This window comes from Diaporthe batatas, assembly GCF_019321695.1.
Source record: "Diaporthe batatas strain CRI 302-4 chromosome Unknown Contig00015, whole genome shotgun sequence".
NCBI classification, from domain to species: domain Eukaryota; kingdom Fungi; phylum Ascomycota; class Sordariomycetes; order Diaporthales; family Diaporthaceae; genus Diaporthe; species Diaporthe batatas.
This window is the reverse complement of record NW_025408562.1, coordinates 880976-897316: the sequence shown is the minus strand read 5'-3', so window position 1 is coordinate 897316 and position 16341 is coordinate 880976. Positions and strand designations below refer to the sequence as shown.

The window sequence follows — 16341 nt, the reverse complement described above, 5'->3', positions numbered from 1 at the left end:
GGCAGGGCAGGTACGGGGGTACATGCGTCTGACGCCTTCGCTGCCCCGGGCCACATGCATCCTCCCCTGCACCTGTCTCCCCCCTGCACCTGCCTGCACCTTGCACCTGCACCTACCTGCCTGCACCTGCGCGCTGCTGCCAATTCCACGGTATCGCGCTAAAACCGCCCCGGGTACCTTTCTCTACCTTTTTCGCCCTGTTTGCACCTCCTGGCGGTCCTCATTCCCCATGGACCCCATCCCATGTCATCCCGTCTTCTGGTCACAATCGCATTTCGCTTTTCCCCTCGAGCTAGAGAGGATTGTCGCCGTTGGTGCCGGATCGAGTACCCTCCTGGCCAGCGTGCCCGGGCTGTCCCTCTCGCCTTCTGGGCCAACCCCCCTCCCTACTGTGTACTCCGTACTCCGTACCCCGTACAGGATCGCCTACCCAGGAAGGCTGCTCCCTCCACCCCCCTCGCACCAAAGCCTCCCTCCCAGGTAGCGCTGCCTGGTCCTAGCACCACAGCACCAGCACCACCCCCCCATACCCCCCATTGTTCGTGCCCATACCGTCAGCCACGCGGTACTTTGTAGCTCCTGCTCGTCCTCTACATAGTGCGCGAGCCGTCCCCTGTCCCTGTCGCCAACAATTTCCCGGCCATGCCACTCGGGCTAGCATCGATCGCACTTTAAGAAATCGTCCACACCACACACCCCCCCTTCCTATGGGACCAGCTCTCCCACCCACCACCCCGTCGCCCATGCATGCATACATAGATAGATACATCCGTACCTACCCTGCCGTCGACTCGCCCTACTGCAATACTTCACTTCGACTCACCACACACACCCCTTTACATTCAACTGGAACAGGGCACAAGATATTGTCTCCCTGCACTTTCGACTTTGCAAACGAACGCTGGACGATAAACCGTACCTTGGACTTGAACAACCCGCATACAACTACCGGTTCTTAGTTGTTACCCAGACACAATCCCACACCTGGAGAAAAAAACGCCACGGCTGCCAGTCCGCGACCCACGATCCCATCTGGCTCGCCCTCTCACACACCCACGCGCCCGCCACAAACCTCGTCAAACTTCCTTGTTGGGCCCTGATCAGAAAGGGCACCTCCCGGGCCACCCTACCGCGCTTTCCTCTGGGTGCGGCTTGTGTTTGTCTGCAGCCTCCTTCAACAGCCGAGCGATCGATCCCCTGGGACGGACCTGACTGAACGTTGTGCCGCCTGCGCGCCTACTGAGATTGCGCTATTAGGCTTTGCGGGGGAAGCACGACAGGGCAAGGAGGACTGCACGCGCCCAATAGGACCTAGGGCGACCAGAGCCTCGGGATCCAGAGACACTGTCGACGAGGCGAAAGGCTCGGCTCGCGCGCATCGCAGTCAAAGGGAGGCGCGCCAAGGAGTTGTACCCGTGGGCTGGCTGCTTGCTTTGCGCCCACTCAGTCGACGACTCCCGCAGAGATCGCCATACCAGTCAGTCACGGACCAGGCAAGTCTGCAGCTGCCCTTGCGGACCGCCTGTGGGACTCGCGCATATACCCCAGCCCGCGCCTGGGAACCGCATCTGTCCACTTGCATACGGGCTGCCACATCATCACTCTGCCGTGAGCCAGGTATCGCGACATACGGCCCCAAAAGCTGCGCTGCACATACATAACCCCGAGCTACCGCCCACACCCTCTTCCCAGGGAATTGGCACTCCCGCGCGACCTTGCGCTTGTGCCTCGTACGGTAGCTGTACACAACATATACCTCGTCTGACCTGCCTCCGTTGGACCCAGGCCTCGAGCGCCGCTGTCTGTCTGTTGCCGTACGTGCGTTGCCCGCTGACGACGAGGTCACTCGACTCGCCCACTGTGCAGCTTCGACCCCAGGAAGGCCCCGACTTCATTTTTTGGTCCTCGCTCACGATCCTTCCTGCGGGAGATCAGTCTCATCTCATTCCCCGCACTCATTCCCCCGGCCTCACTGGCCTGCCGAGGCGGTCCCCATTAAGATGCGGCTCTTGACTATCTCCTCGTTGATATAAATGTCCATTTCCTCCTCATAGGTCGGAGGTCTTTCCGTCCGCACACCCGGACCACCTTTCATGGAGAAAGCCTACCGGCCGGTACCGTACTTCGCTTCAAGCAACATGCCGTCCATCACCACCTCTACACAAGGAACTCCTTCCTCTCCCTCACTGCTTCACAACACCTCACAGCCCTCCCACGCCTCCCAGACCTCGCAGCTGCGGCGCCCTCGCCCGAGTGAGGTCCAGACCAACAACCTCATTGCACACCCACAAATGACGGCCGCCCCGCCCTCTGCCATTACCAGCTCCTCCATGGCGTCCAGTCCGCGACAATTCTCGCCCGTCATGTCTCCAGACCCGGAGGTCCTCACGACCAACAGCTCCATACAGCCGTCCCCGGAGCCCATCCGCGGCAGGGACTCGGAATCGTCTCTTCTGCCCATGATGGAACCCCTCCCAGATTCCATAATCTCCCGTAAGACGAGCACAAACTCATTGCCACAGAGCGTCACAAGCGAGCGATCGGCCCAGAATGAATCAGCGCCACCCAAGGCCGGCATCTTCAGACGGCTATCGAGCAGGGTGAAGACGGGAAGCGATCGGCTTAGGGGAAGCCGGCGCACATCCTCCACTCATCCAGTCAGCCGCGATACCAGCGTAGGACCCGCGGTGATGAGGCGCGGAAGGAGCGATAGCGGGGCTGCCGCTCCTCCTGAGTATGCTATCGCGGTTGGTTCTGACAGCGATGACGAGGTCGGTGCGGTTAGGGAACAGCAGGTCTCCCATCCAGTACCCATCGCCGAAGGTGAGGCTTTGCGTGACTTTTCACCAACCAATGCGTCATCGCCATCCGTTACCACATACACAATGGTCTCCGACACCCACACGGGCCCTGTCATTCCACAGTCTCTGCTCTTGGGCACCATGGTCTCAAAGCTGTCCAAGAGGAGAAAGCGCCTTAACCTAGTCCTGGACTCTGAGGCCGGCAAAATTTACTGGGACAAGAACAGGCCATCCAAGTGCGTCTACATTGACGACATCAAAGAGATCCGCACCGCCCCGGAAGCCCGTCAGTACCGACTGGACTGTGGTGCGTCAGAGGCCGAGGAACCGCGATTCTTCTCAATCCTTTACGCAGTGCCCGACAAGAAACAGAAGACCATGCACCTTGTCACCGACGACAATGAAACATTCAGCCTCTGGACCACGACACTTGATGCGCTTTCGAAGCACCGCCAGGCTCTCATGACATCCTTGATGTCCTTCAACGACCGGGCTATCAGGATCTACTGGCGTAAAGAAATGGCCAGGCTTTATCCCGATAACCCTACCGTTGAGGAGGAAATCCATTTCGCAGGCGTGGAGCGCGTCTGCCGCAATCTGCACATCCACGTGTCACAAGAAACCCTCAAAGCCAAGTTTGACCTGGCCGACAAGACTCGGAGTGGAACCTTGAACTTTGACGAATTCCAGGACTTCGTGCGCCTAACTGCGAGAAGAGATGATGTTCGAGCCGTGTACCGGGAGATCGCCTCTGACCCTGAGAGCGGACTGACTTTCGAGGATTTCCTCAGGTTCCTGAAGGACGTTCAGAACGAGGACGTCGACGATGTGGCCGCCTGGGAGACCGTTTTCCATCAATTTGGACGTGGAAAGGCATCCGAGACCAGCTCTATCAGCGGCACTTTCGAGAAGCCACGCATGTCTGAGACTGCGTTGACAAAGTATCTCACGTCAATTCACAACACTCACATCGAGGCCGCCCCAAAGGAATCTGTGCTCGACCGACCATGCAACGAATACTTCATTTCCAGTTCGCACAACACATACCTGACTGGCCGTCAAATCGGGGACGTCTCCAGCATCGAGGGCTACATTTCCGCCCTGATGCGGGGTTGCCGCTGTGTTGAGATCGACTGCTGGGACGGCCCAGATAATCAGCCCATTGTCACTCACGGCAAGACCCTGACTAGTCAAATCCAGTTCCGCGAGGCCGTCATTGCCATCAACAAGTACGCCTTCGTCAAATCGCCTTACCCACTGTGGATCTCCCTCGAGGTTCACTGTAATGCGACGCAACAGGAGATCATGGCCAACATCATGAGGGACGTGTTCGGAGACAAACTGGTGACGGAAAAGATTGAGGGCTGTGATGACCAGCTCCCCACGCCTGAGCAGCTGCGAGGCCGCATCCTGATCAAGTGCAAGACGCCAAACCTCAATGAGACGAGGAGCCCCGAGAGCAATGGATCAGGCAGGCGACGCGGAAACAGTCTGACGTCGCCTTTCACTCGGCCTACAGTAGTTGGGGAATCGTCTATCCCAAACAGCCCTCTGCTGAGTCCCAACTACCCTGGGGCCCGACGAGGCAGCAACCGCCGCGTGAACACGATCGCTGAAGGGGAGACATCCGACGTCCCGGAGCTGTTCAGCAGCAGCTCCAGCGACGACAGTGGCGCAGAAAAGCCCCCACGCTCCAAGCAGAGCAAGATCACCAAAGCCCTTGGCGATCTTGGTGTGTACTGCCTGGGCATCAAGTTCCGAGGGTTCGATGACGCCGAGTGCAAGACTTTCAACCACATTCTGTCCTTCAAAGAGCGGACCTTCCTCAACAACAGCTCTGACAAGTCGAGCAAGGGCGCCTTGTTCCGCCACAACATGCGATACCTGATGCGTGTGTACCCAGCACAACACCGTTTCACTTCCACTAACTTTGACCCGCTCATTTACTGGAGACGTGGTGTCCAGATGGCTGCACTGAACTGGCAGACTTTCGACCTCGGCATGCAGTTCAACCAAGCCATGTTCGCCGGGGGCACTGACGCCACTGGGTACGTGCTGAAGCCGCGGGCCTTCAGGGAGCTCCAGATGGACCCGAAGTCAGGCAGGGTCTTCCACGGAGTTCCAGACCTGCCGGAGGAGCTGAGCAACAAACGGGAGCGGAAGAACGTTAGCTTCACCATCGACGTCATCTCAGCACAACAGCTCATGCGTCCCTCCAACCTGGGAGAACGGCGGACCGTGGATCCCTACATCGAAGTCGAGGCGTTCCTCGCCGACGACAAGAGGGACAAACAAGAATCGAACGCGACACCGATCCGCAGGCCACTCAGATATCGCACCAAGATCATCAAGGAGAACGGCTTCAATCCCGTGTTCGACAACAAGTTCGTTTTCGAAGCCCGCACCAAGTACCCGGAACTCATCTTTGTCAGATGGTCCGTGAAGCTTTCGGAAGGAGGCAACTACAACGATCGCGCCCCGGCAGTCGCCACCTTCACGGCGAAGCTGACCAGTCTCAAACAAGGCTACCGCACCCTGCCTTTGTTTGACCACCACGGAGACCAGTATCTCTTCTCGACTTTATTCTGCCGCACCAAGGTGGAGCCCATCACCAGCGTCTATGTTGACTACGACACGGAAGTCGAAAACTCGAACAAGTTGAAGAGCCTCGGCAGAACAGTTTTCAATCGGTCATCGAACCAACAGAGCCCCAAGTCCAGCTTCGACAAGGAACAGGGCATCTCGGCATAAAGACACGACGGAGCCTTCCTCTCTCGAATCTGTACAAATATCACTTTTCTTCTTGTTCGCTTCTCTGAGCGGCAGGGACCACATGTCCGTACTGTCGTCTCGTGTGTTTTACTCTTGGACCCATTGAGCTTGACGCCTTGGATCTATACTTGACCATTTGCCTCGATGGCACCAATACATCGCAAGAACAACAATCACTGCCCTTGACGGCGTGATCACGGGCTCTCGTCGTACAGCAGCTCATCTTTATGCAGCAGATACCCAATCAGCATTCCATCAGGCTTTCGGGGCGGGACTTGCATTCAAACAGAAATTTTCCTTTGTCAGGATCCATCATCGGAGCGGAGTTTCATGGGACGGGAAAACAAAAATCAATGAGATATCTCTGTTTGGATGGATATCAATCATACCTCGCATTCGTTGGCGTTTCTATCTTGGTTTTTGTGCGGACGGGACAAGTAGGGTTTTGGGGCCTAGGCTCCCCAAACAAACACACACACCTCCATCCTCTTGCTCAAGGCAGGGTGCCTGGGATAATGAACGGGATGATATAGAGATAGGGACACCCAAGATACCGAAAAAAGAAAAAAGCTTTTTTGTTGTTTCCTGTACCTGTTTTCTGGATATCTTCCATCAACTCATGTACTTACTACTAGTGGTTGTTCGGTTCGTTCCGCGTCATTTCGACATTCTTGCTCTTTCAGGGTCGATACAGGTGTGCCCTAGGGAAATGGTCTCTGGCAGTGCCAAGGGTTTTTATCCAGAGAAACAGGCTCTCTCTCTCTCCTGTATGGCAGGCAAGGGAGATCTCAGCAGCGGTGGTGCAGATTCAAGGACGACAAAGAAAGGAAGACGGGGGGCATCGCCGCCCTCGTTTTCTTGGGCATAACTCAGCCACCGCCCATCTTGTTTCCCCTCATCCTTCCCACCAGGAGCACATCACACACAGCATAGCACACACACACTCGCTCGGCCTACACCGTGTGTGCATGCATGCTGTCTTCTATTCTCTCATGTCCAAAAATTTTCAAACATTTTCTTGTTCTTTTGCCCCCACGCGGCTAGGGACCAAGGGGGGAACAAACCATTTGTTCGGGAACAACAGGCAAACCCACCCACGCAAGGAAAAGGCCGGGAACAACAGCACCGAGCCAGGCAGGGTTGGGGAGTTGAGTGTGATTGATTGATTGATTGATTGATATGAGGGGGCATTTTGGGAAATGGGGCAGGAGGAAGGAAACCCACCTAGGTAGAATCTGCATATCCTCGCTGTTCTGTGGCAGGAATCGGGGAGGGGGGGCTGGCTGGGCTGGGCTCAACGGGGCTCGTTGTTTGGGTTCTACAACGATGGCGTCGGGTTAATGAACATAACTTATTTCTGTCATCATCATCATCATCGTCATCATCATTTATGTCCAACACCCGCCCGCCACAGAAAGGGCGCATGGTTGGTTGGCATGGGTAATCATATAACATAACATATCCTGCGGTGTGTCGTGCCGCTGAATATACTTACTTTATGACCAAGGAAATTGTTGCCCCCCTTTTATGCTGTGAATAGGAGTGTCGATCGGTCATCCGTGAGCTGTGGGCTCATCGAAGGCGCCGCGTCACGCCGTGCGCCTTCATTTTCCCTCAGCATGCTTTTGCTTGTTTGTAGAGGCGAGGTTTTCTACACCACTGTGCCCAAGTAGAGGGCTGGCAGGTCTCACATTGCCACGAACAATCTGCTCAATCTGGCGGACAGCCGAACGGCTTGGCTTACGACGAGGCTCTCGAGAAGAGCCCGGGCAGGATTTAGATGGAAGTCAACACATCAAAGCTTGTAGAAGCCACCCCTAGGCTGTGGTGGACCAGCCAGTCTTTTTCAGATGCCAAGTGAAAATGCTTTTCTATGATTAAATAACAAACAAGAAGCTGTGCCGTGCTAGGGGGTGTCTGTCCCCGTCCTAATATTTATTTATACACAAGGCAAAGGGGAGCAAGGCCTCGCTTTATGTACAGAGATCCAAGTCGGGGACTCTCCCCCCCTCTCTCTCTGTCTACCCAAACATCACCGTCTGACGTGGTGTTGGTATTTACTCCATCGCTCGCTCACGCCCCTTACGGTGAGCGGCCGGCCCAGGCTCAACTTCCTAGCGGCGCATCGGCGCTCCCAGGCAGAGAGGCACTCAATCAGGGGACCTCCGTGTCCACAAGCTCGTGCTTGGCCTTGTAGGCCTTCTTGGCCTGCTTCTCCAGCACGTCCCAGTCGCCGCTCGTCTCGCACATGCCCCTGAACTGCCCGTCCTTCTTCTGCATCAGGTTCCACGGGTGGTCGTACTCGACGATGGACCCCTTGTCCAGCACGAGGACCTTGTCGTAGTCGACAATGGTCTGCAGCCTGTGCGCGATGGTGATGATCGTGCTGCTCTCCAGCTCGCGGATCGTGCCCTGGATCTTTGCGTCCGTGGCGTAGTCGATCGAGGCCGTCGCCTCGTCCATGAGCAGGACCGTCGGCGACTTGAGCATGGCCCGCGCCAGGCAGAGGAGCTGCCGCTGGCCCTGGGACAGGTTGGAGCCGGACTCGGTCACCGGGGAGCTGAGGTCGAGGAAGACGTTCTTGTTGGTGGCGATGGGCGTGGACGCCGTGCTGGATGACGACTCGGCGATGGCCTCGGCGGCTGTGGTCGGGGCCGGGGGTGCGGCGCCCGAAGACCCCGGGCGGCTCGGGATTTTCTCATCCGGCCCTATCAGTTGCACGCGGCGAAGGACGGCAAAGATGTCCTCGTCGCTGTACATGTCGAACGGATCAAGGTTGGTCCGAATGGTACCCATGAACAAGGTTGGGTCCTGGGGCACGATGGTGATCGCCTCGCGCAGGTCACGTAGGCCGATCAGCCCAATGTCGATGTCATCAATGAGGATCTTGCCTTCTTCGGCCTCGAGGGCGCGGAACAATGCCAACGCCAAGGAACTTTTGCCCGCTCCAGTCCGGCCCACGATGCCAACCTTTTCCCGGGCACCGATCTTGAAGCTTAATCCGTTCAGCACCGGGTCAAGGTCTGCGCGGTACCTTGTCGTGTAACCGATGAACTCGACAGAACCCTTGGCGGGCCAGTTCTCTGGTGGCCGGTTCTTCTCCACAATGGCGGGTGCCTCCTGTTCGACCTCCAGATACTCCTTGATACGTTCAACCGAGTTCATGTTCTGCTCATTCATCGCGTACAGGCGCACAAGCCAGAGAATGTTATCCGCAAAGCCGATGGCGTATGACAGGGAGAGACCAGCAGAGCCAGACTTCACTGTATCCAAGCTGATGATCACGAACACTCCGGCGAAGAACGAGACAAGGTCTCCGAGAACATCCGTCCGGAAGGCAAGCCATCTGTTAGCGGCCCATAGGTAAATGAAGGGACGCAGCTGAGCGTTGATCTTCTGCAGGTTCTCGCGTACGAAACGGCGCTCGTCGCCGTATGCTCGAATGGTCGTGACTCCGGTCAGGGTCTCCCCAAACTGCTGGAACAGCGGGCTACGCTGAACAGACTCAAGTCGCTTCAGGTCTCGAGATGAGGCGAGGTAAAACCTGCCCACGAAGACATAGGCCGCAGTAATGAAGAACCCGGCCACGAGGAATCCAGGTGTCACACTGGCAATCAACACGACGGTAACGAGAATGCCCAATGCACACGTCATGACTCCAATAGCGACAGGTGCAACCTCCTGGTCAATGCCCTCCAAGTCCTTGCTGAAACGGTTCATGATCTGACCGAGTGGGGTCACGTCAAAGAACTTGAATTGAGCTTTGGTCACGGAACTCATGAGGCGGTCATGAAGTCCCCAGGATGCCGTCAGGGAGCCGAGGAAAATCCACAAATCTCTGAACAAGGCGCAAACCGCCCCGATCAAGCCGATGACTGCAAGAACAAGGAGGTAGTAAGTAACGTTGACACCATGGGGGCCGACCGTCGCGAAAGCAGTATCGTTGCCAGCATTTTGTAGCCATGACTGGACCTGGTTATACTTAGGGATGGATCCCAAATACGCCGAAGGCAAGGAAGCTGTTTGATGGCCCTGGGAGGCCACATTCAACTGGACATTTGCGACGCTCTCCTCAAGGTACTGGTTGGCCCACTCCCTGATCCACACGTTCGAGGCGACACCACTGATTTGCTGCAGGATGAAAACGAGGCAGGCTACCGACCAGAACCCCCATCCGCCCATGGATGACAGGTAAAGCTTCAGAACCGGCCACTTGACTGCGCCAACAGCCTTGGACTCGTCCATAGCATCTTTGGTCTCTCCCTTCGTGCCGGCTGACTTGGATTTGGTGAGTCGGTCACCTTCACCACCATCGATGAGAGTGTTCCCACTCTCCTCGCCGACACTAGAGGGAACGCGAGACGGAATTCTTGAGACAGAGGCTGAAGCTGAGCCAGCCTTCGCCTTCTGCACCTCCTCGCCGAGTTTGCCGGAATCGATAACCTCGTTCGCATCGCCTTGGCAGGACACCCTGCCGTTGTCCATGACAATAACGTGGCTGGAGTAAGGCACCGTCAGAGGAATATTGTGGGTAACCAAGATGCAAGTTCGTCCGCGCATGAGAGGCCCCTTGATACAGTTGTTGAAGATCCATTGCGCGGTGTGAGAATCAACTGCGCTGAGACAGTCGTCGAGCAGCAGGTGTTTGGAGTTCGAGTAGACAGCGCGGGCCAAAGAAATGCGCTGCTTCTGACCTCCAGAGAGCGTGATACCCTTCTCTCCAACGAGCGTCTTATCGCCGTTGTCAAGGATTTCCAAATCACGTTCCAAAGCGCAAGCAACGATGACTTCCCTGTACCGCTTCTCGTCTAGTGGGGCTGAGAAGATAATATTCTCTTTAATATTGGCATTCACAAGCCAGGCGCTCTGGGCGACGTAGGCGCATGTTTCAGCCAGGCCGGTCTCGGGATCCGTAGGCACATCTTCACGACTTCGTCCACCCGGTAGGTACACCTTTCCTTCCATGAGCGACATCTCACCAAGGAGGCCCATAAGTAGCGATGTCTTTCCTGAGCCGGTCGGTCCAGTGATAACATTGAGCTTGCCGATTTTGAAGTCGATGTTCAGATCCAACAAGCGGAAAGCCATGGAGCCGTCCTCAGCAACCGCGTTCTTGCTGCCCCAGATCAGTGTTGCACCTCTGAATCCAATGACCTCGTTTCCATCCTCGTCAAGGTTGTCTTCGCCAAGCTGCTCAAACTTTGAGGTCTCTTCCTCACTCAGGAATTCTTCGACACGGTCGATCGACACCTTCGACTCTTGGACGTGGGCAATCATGTCGCCAATCTGGTCGAGAGGGTAACGGAGGAGCATAAAGAGCGAAATTGCCGTAAATGCGATGGACGGATAGAGCGGCTTCTTCTCAATGAGTGTGTACGACAGGAACGAGAAGAAGGTAATGAGAATGGGGACCGTGTTCCAGACGGCGACTGCGGCCGCCCAGACCATGTACCGCTTCCGAAGGGCCTTGAGCTCCGCCTTACGCTTTTCGTCGACCATCTTGGAGAAGCGGTACTCCCACGCAAAGTACTTGATGATTCTGATGTTTTGAAGAACCTCGTTCGTGATTGAGATTCGCTTATCAGTGGCAGCCATGATCACCTTCTGGGTGCTGTTGAACGCTCTGCCGAAATAAATGTTGATCGGAAGTAATGCCGCCATGACGATGAATCCGGGGATGGCACTCAGGCCCATGACTTGGTAGAGCAAGAAAATAGCAACGACAAGTTGTGTAGGTGCATGGGCGACAAGGAAGTGCAGATATGCGGTGATTTCTGACACCTTGAAGCTGTCGACGGACATGAGGTTAATGATCGTGCCCAGATTGGCTTGCTCATCAGACGAGTCCTTCTTTGCGCCTGCGGTCTCCCCGGCCGCTGGTGCACTCTCGCCATTTGGCTGCTTTTTATCATCCTTCTTTCCTAGCCCGACCGCGCGCTTGAGCTTCGCCAGCCAGCCATTGCTGGCGTCAACGGTTTCGGCGTCTTTGGTCTTGCCAAGGACGGCATCGTTTCCAGCAGCGGCCTTCCGTCGAAGAGCCTTGGCGTAGATTTCGCCGACCAGGATAGCCCGCACATTGATGCAGATTTTGCGGCCAACCCACAGAGCCTGGTTGTCCGCGACGGACCGAACGAGATCCGTCACAGGCAGCAAGATGACGTAAAGCCACAAGACGTTGATCGGAGCTTCGCCAGGGTGCTCGACAAACTCGAGAATAGCCTTCAAAAGCATGGTCGGCATGAAAGTGAAGACACCAGAGAGGATGGCCCACCAAATCTGTACAACGAGCGGCCCCTTGAAATAGGCCAAGAGGTGGTAGGATAAGGCCATGGTCTTCTTCACCTGGCGATAGTGGGCCAGTACAGCTCCGGCCTTGTCCTTGGGCATGAGATTCCAGACGTCTTTGATCTCCATGGTCTGCTTGTAGCCCTGCCAAGTGATGGCATCGACCCACGTGAATGTATAATTGGAAAAGATAGACGCCAGTGGCTCGCGAGACGGCTGGACGCCGTCTTCCCACTCCAGCAACACAGTCTTGTTGCCCTTCCTAGTGGTGACGGCCATTCCGAAGAGCAGGGTTGTGAAGGCGAATTCCACGATAACCAAGATCTGGGCGAGCCTGGAGCTGGGCCGGATGAGTACAGAGCGGAATATCGCGACGGTGAAGAGCCATTGGAGCGAGTAGATGGCTGCCGTGTGGTTCCAGAGATGCGGCACGCGCCATTGCGTGTTTCCGAGAAAGAGGCGCAGGCTGGCAAGTACGAGAGCGTAAACCCATGTAACAAGCCCAATGACAGAGGGCAGAGAAGCGGTCCCGCCAAAGGCGCCGGTAGCAAGGGCGACCACGTTCACAGCAACCAGGGCCGTGATGGCCAGTTCCTCGACAATGACGGAGAGTTTCTGGGCAGGCGGCGCATCGGCCTGGACTATCGAGCCCCTTGTCGTGGTCTTCACCAAATTTAGCCTGCCGCCGTTGATTGCGAGACCTTCATCCTCGGACTCGACAGCCTGTTCCTCCTCTGGGGGGAGGTCGGTGTGCTGGTGAGGGGCGTGGCCGTTCGCGTTGCCATTTGAAAGAGGTTGGTATCCCTTGGAGCCTGCTCGTTTTATCCTGACCGCTCGGATTATATTGTGCGAGAGGAGGTTGAGAAGAGACAAGGATACGACAATTGCGGGCAGGAGGACCTTGAGATAGCTGTAGGAGCAAAGTTAGCAGCAAGGCAGAGACAGCCGGGACCGAGAGTTGCACATGTCAAACGTGAACGGGGCGGGCTGGGCGTGTGGCGCAAAGGCACTGACTCTCTTTGGAAGCACAGGGTAAAGTCGTCCACGTGCCATATGGGCCACGAACAACTGGCGAAGTCGGTCATGCTTCCGTCCAGCTGCGGCGAGGAGCCGACGTGCTCGACGCAGTTGCTAGAAATCCTGCCAAAACACACGAGGCTGGCGATGGGTTGGTGTCCGTCGCGAAAAGCGTCAAGGGCGGCCTTGGAGGCCGGGGATTTCAAGACAGGCGCCGGGGGCTGGGTGTGTACAGCTTGGGCCCTCGTCGTCGTCGACGGTAATGCTGTGAGGCAAGAGGGGAGGGGAGGGAGAGTAGGAGGAAAAATAAAACAACGGGGAGTGGTCGGGCGGGACGGAAGGAGAGGCCCGTTGAGAAGTTCAAACAAGGGCGATGCGGTGGAGAAAAAGTGACTTGTACATGGCAGACTTATCCTGGCGGGAGCGTGATTGAGTGGGACCAGGACTCAAATGGCGGGACATGCTAGTTCCCTGTCGCAGGCAAGCAGGCCCACAGGCTCGTGTAGTTGCTGGCATCTGGCTCGACAACACCTGGATGGGCAGGCAGGCCCGGGTACGTAAACCGTGTGGCCTAGGCTAGACCAAAGCTCGTTATCGCAGCGTCGGCGCGATGCCGTCTGTCACTGACTGATGCGTGCACCATGCCGTGAAGTGCGTTATCGGCGGGGCCACTGATTGCATGCCTAGGTAATCTGGGGGGCAGCACTAAGCTCTGCTGGGGAGGGGTGCAGGGGTGCACCGGCGATCGTATCTCTAGTGTGCTGCTTGTGCTCTGCATTGCATCGGTCCGGACACCGTCCCGTCTTGTCGGCTCACGAGACGGCCATAGTCACAGTCGGGCAGCCTGAACAAGCACAACCGAGCCTGGTGCTCCGTACGCCTGTTACGCCTGACAGGCTGGAAGGCTGACAGGGTACCTAGGTGCTCTAAATAATGTTCGTGCGTACAGAGTACCTCCTCGGTGCTGTGCACGGTCCAACAGATCCTGTGGTACGGTACTCCGTATCCGTACTTAGGTCGACCATGGCCTTGCTAGAATGGCTACTATCAATTACATTCCACCTTCCCTCTGCAGCTGGTGGCCTTTTCCACATCACTGATGCCCGCGATTGCGATTGCTGTGATCTCAACTTGCTAATCTGCAAGCCTGTCATCCTGCACAGCATCCAGGCGTCGAATTGGCCCAAAATCTTTCGAATTAGTAATGTACATACATGGGCATACAGCCTTTGCGCCGCGGCTGATGGCGTCATGATGTCAGTGCCCGCGCGTGACTGCACAATACATACGGCACGTTCCCGTACAGTACCCGACAGCATGCCCAGGCGGGAAACCGTTCTGGCCGTTTTCTCATGCCAATTCTCCACCTGTCTCTGCTTCTGACGCACAACGCCACAAGCCTGTCTTGTCGTTAATTACATTGTCATTGCTGCGTGGTATTCTGTACCGTCGAAAGTGCACTTCGCAAAAAAATGACCTGCATAAGATTCGATAGACTAGACCGTCCTGGTCTAGGTTGAGACGCCCTGGTCGCTCATCAGCCCAGAAGGAAACATCCCTCCGACTGTTGAGTCACCCGGCAAGAGGCCACAACAAGGTCTTCCTTGCCCCTGGCGGGAGCATTCGAATCATGAACACGCCTTATTATTGTGGTCAGTCATGAACTGCAATCACCTGCCACAGCACTCACCAGTGGCAGTCTACCCCAACATCAGTCAGAACCAGGACCATGGGCCACTGTTGGACAGCGAGCTCCACCAGACACAAGCCAAGCGTTTGCTTGGTACTGTGTAAGCATCCATCGTGGACTAGTTGCAGTTCGCTTCAACGGCTACATGCAACCCATCTCGTGCAGCCGGCCAGCCGCGCCTGCAGAAGGCGGGCGCCTGCATCCACTATCTGTCACCTTCGGAGCGGCTGCTACACATACCTAGTCTGATGCGGCTTCTATACCATCACACTCGAGAGAAGCTCCGCCGCCAACTCTACTGTGGCCACAGGACTACTTAGACTTTCCAGCCTGACCAGGCAGACGAGAATTCTGAACCCAATCGACAGAACAAACTCCAGCACAAATCCTATTCCAATTGGGCTTGATCTGATAACGAAATGTCCAGGAAGCTGACACGTCTGTTCTCCACGGCGCTCGTTTCATCGGGGTTCCTCAAAGCCTTGCCTGGACCTGGGCCGCTCCGAAATAAGCGGTGTGAAAGCCACCGCTGGTCCACGATGAGTGCTAAATCCCTTTCCCAAAGAAGCTTTCTCAACGGACTCAGTAATAAGCCAGCTCATGGTTGCAACCTGGTTGTATGTTACGCGAATGGCGCAAACTAGAACGCGCCAGGAGGGCGTGGCATGAGTGACTACCTGCCGGAATGCAACCCTAGCATCCCCCCTCACATCAGCCGAACCGGCATCGCAATTCCCAACACGCTGCTGAATGCTCAATGTAAGCTGCCCACATCGGGATCTTTCACCCCTGCGCATTTTGAGACTTCATCGTTCATCAGCGTCACCTTGCTGCAGCTGGACTCCTAGTACACAGCTGCCAGGTACTGCCTGACGAGGCAAACAGCCAGGAGTCTGCGCAACTACCTGTTTTGAATTCAAGAAGCGAAATCATGAACAAGAATGTTGCGAAACGAGTTTGTACATGGACGACACATGTTGACGTGCTCAGTCATTTCTCGCCTTCAAATTTACGGTTTTGATAGGCACGGAATAATGTGCATTTGGCTTCCTATTCGTGCACTCTGCACTGGCTATATTTGCTGACGCGGCCGACAAAAGATCATGGCCCGGTTTCAAACCATGAAACCCAGGAACTACACTCTCGGTATTGAGCCTCCGGGCCGGGCGGTCGCCTGCCCGGCCGGTCAGCCCTACCAACCCCCGAGGCGGCCGGGTGCCCGCCCGTGCCAGTTTCACAACCGTTGAACCTCCTTGGCCGCCGGCACACAAATTGCGTCGGCCGGCCGGCCCCAGCGGCTTGCTTTGATTGATTTGCTGCATTTCATCCATGGAGTTCATACAGTAACAATCACGGCCTCGACCCGCCGAGGACCATTTGCTGTTGTTTTGTAGATGGGTTAAGTCGGTCTGCAAACGATGGAGAAACAGGGACAATTCTGCGGCCGGTAGCGCTCAGATTGCAAATATAAGGAGATATTTCCTCTTATGCGGATTTGTTGACTCTTGCAAACACATGTACTCTCGTATCACGGGGACTTGTAACTCGATCCCAATTTCAGGACGGCTACACTATGGCGCAGGAACACAGAATGACACAAGCCGACGCCATGCAGGACTACTATAGGGCGCAACAACAATACGCCATGGGGCAGGACGACGCCACGGGGCAGGATTATACCGAGGCACAGGATTATCCTTCGGCAGAAGACTACGCTGCGGCACAACAGGTACAGGACTACAACAAGGCACAATATCATACCGATGAGGAGCACGA

At 56.0% G+C, this 16341-nt stretch overlaps 2 protein-coding genes across 2 annotated transcripts; one reads left to right on the top strand and one right to left on the bottom strand.

Moving 5' to 3' along the window:
* Positions 1-665: 665 nt before the first annotated feature.
* KVR01_011466 (uncharacterized protein) lies at positions 666-6757 on the top strand. The gene has a single exon (XM_044782704.1). The coding sequence runs from the start codon at positions 2094-2096 to the stop codon at positions 5550-5552; it is 3459 nt and encodes a 1152-aa protein (XP_044639841.1). The 5' UTR covers positions 666-2093; the 3' UTR covers positions 5553-6757.
* A 669-nt stretch (positions 6758-7426) lies between these two features.
* KVR01_011286 (uncharacterized protein) lies at positions 7427-13428 on the bottom strand. The gene is made up of 2 exons (XM_044788258.1): positions 12873-13428; positions 7427-12768 (listed from the first exon to the last, which is right to left on the bottom strand). The coding sequence occupies exons 1-2, from the start codon at positions 12941-12943 to the stop codon at positions 7728-7730; spliced, it is 5112 nt and encodes a 1703-aa protein (XP_044639661.1). The 5' UTR covers positions 12944-13428; the 3' UTR covers positions 7427-7727.
* Between the last annotated feature and the right edge of the window lie 2913 nt (positions 13429-16341).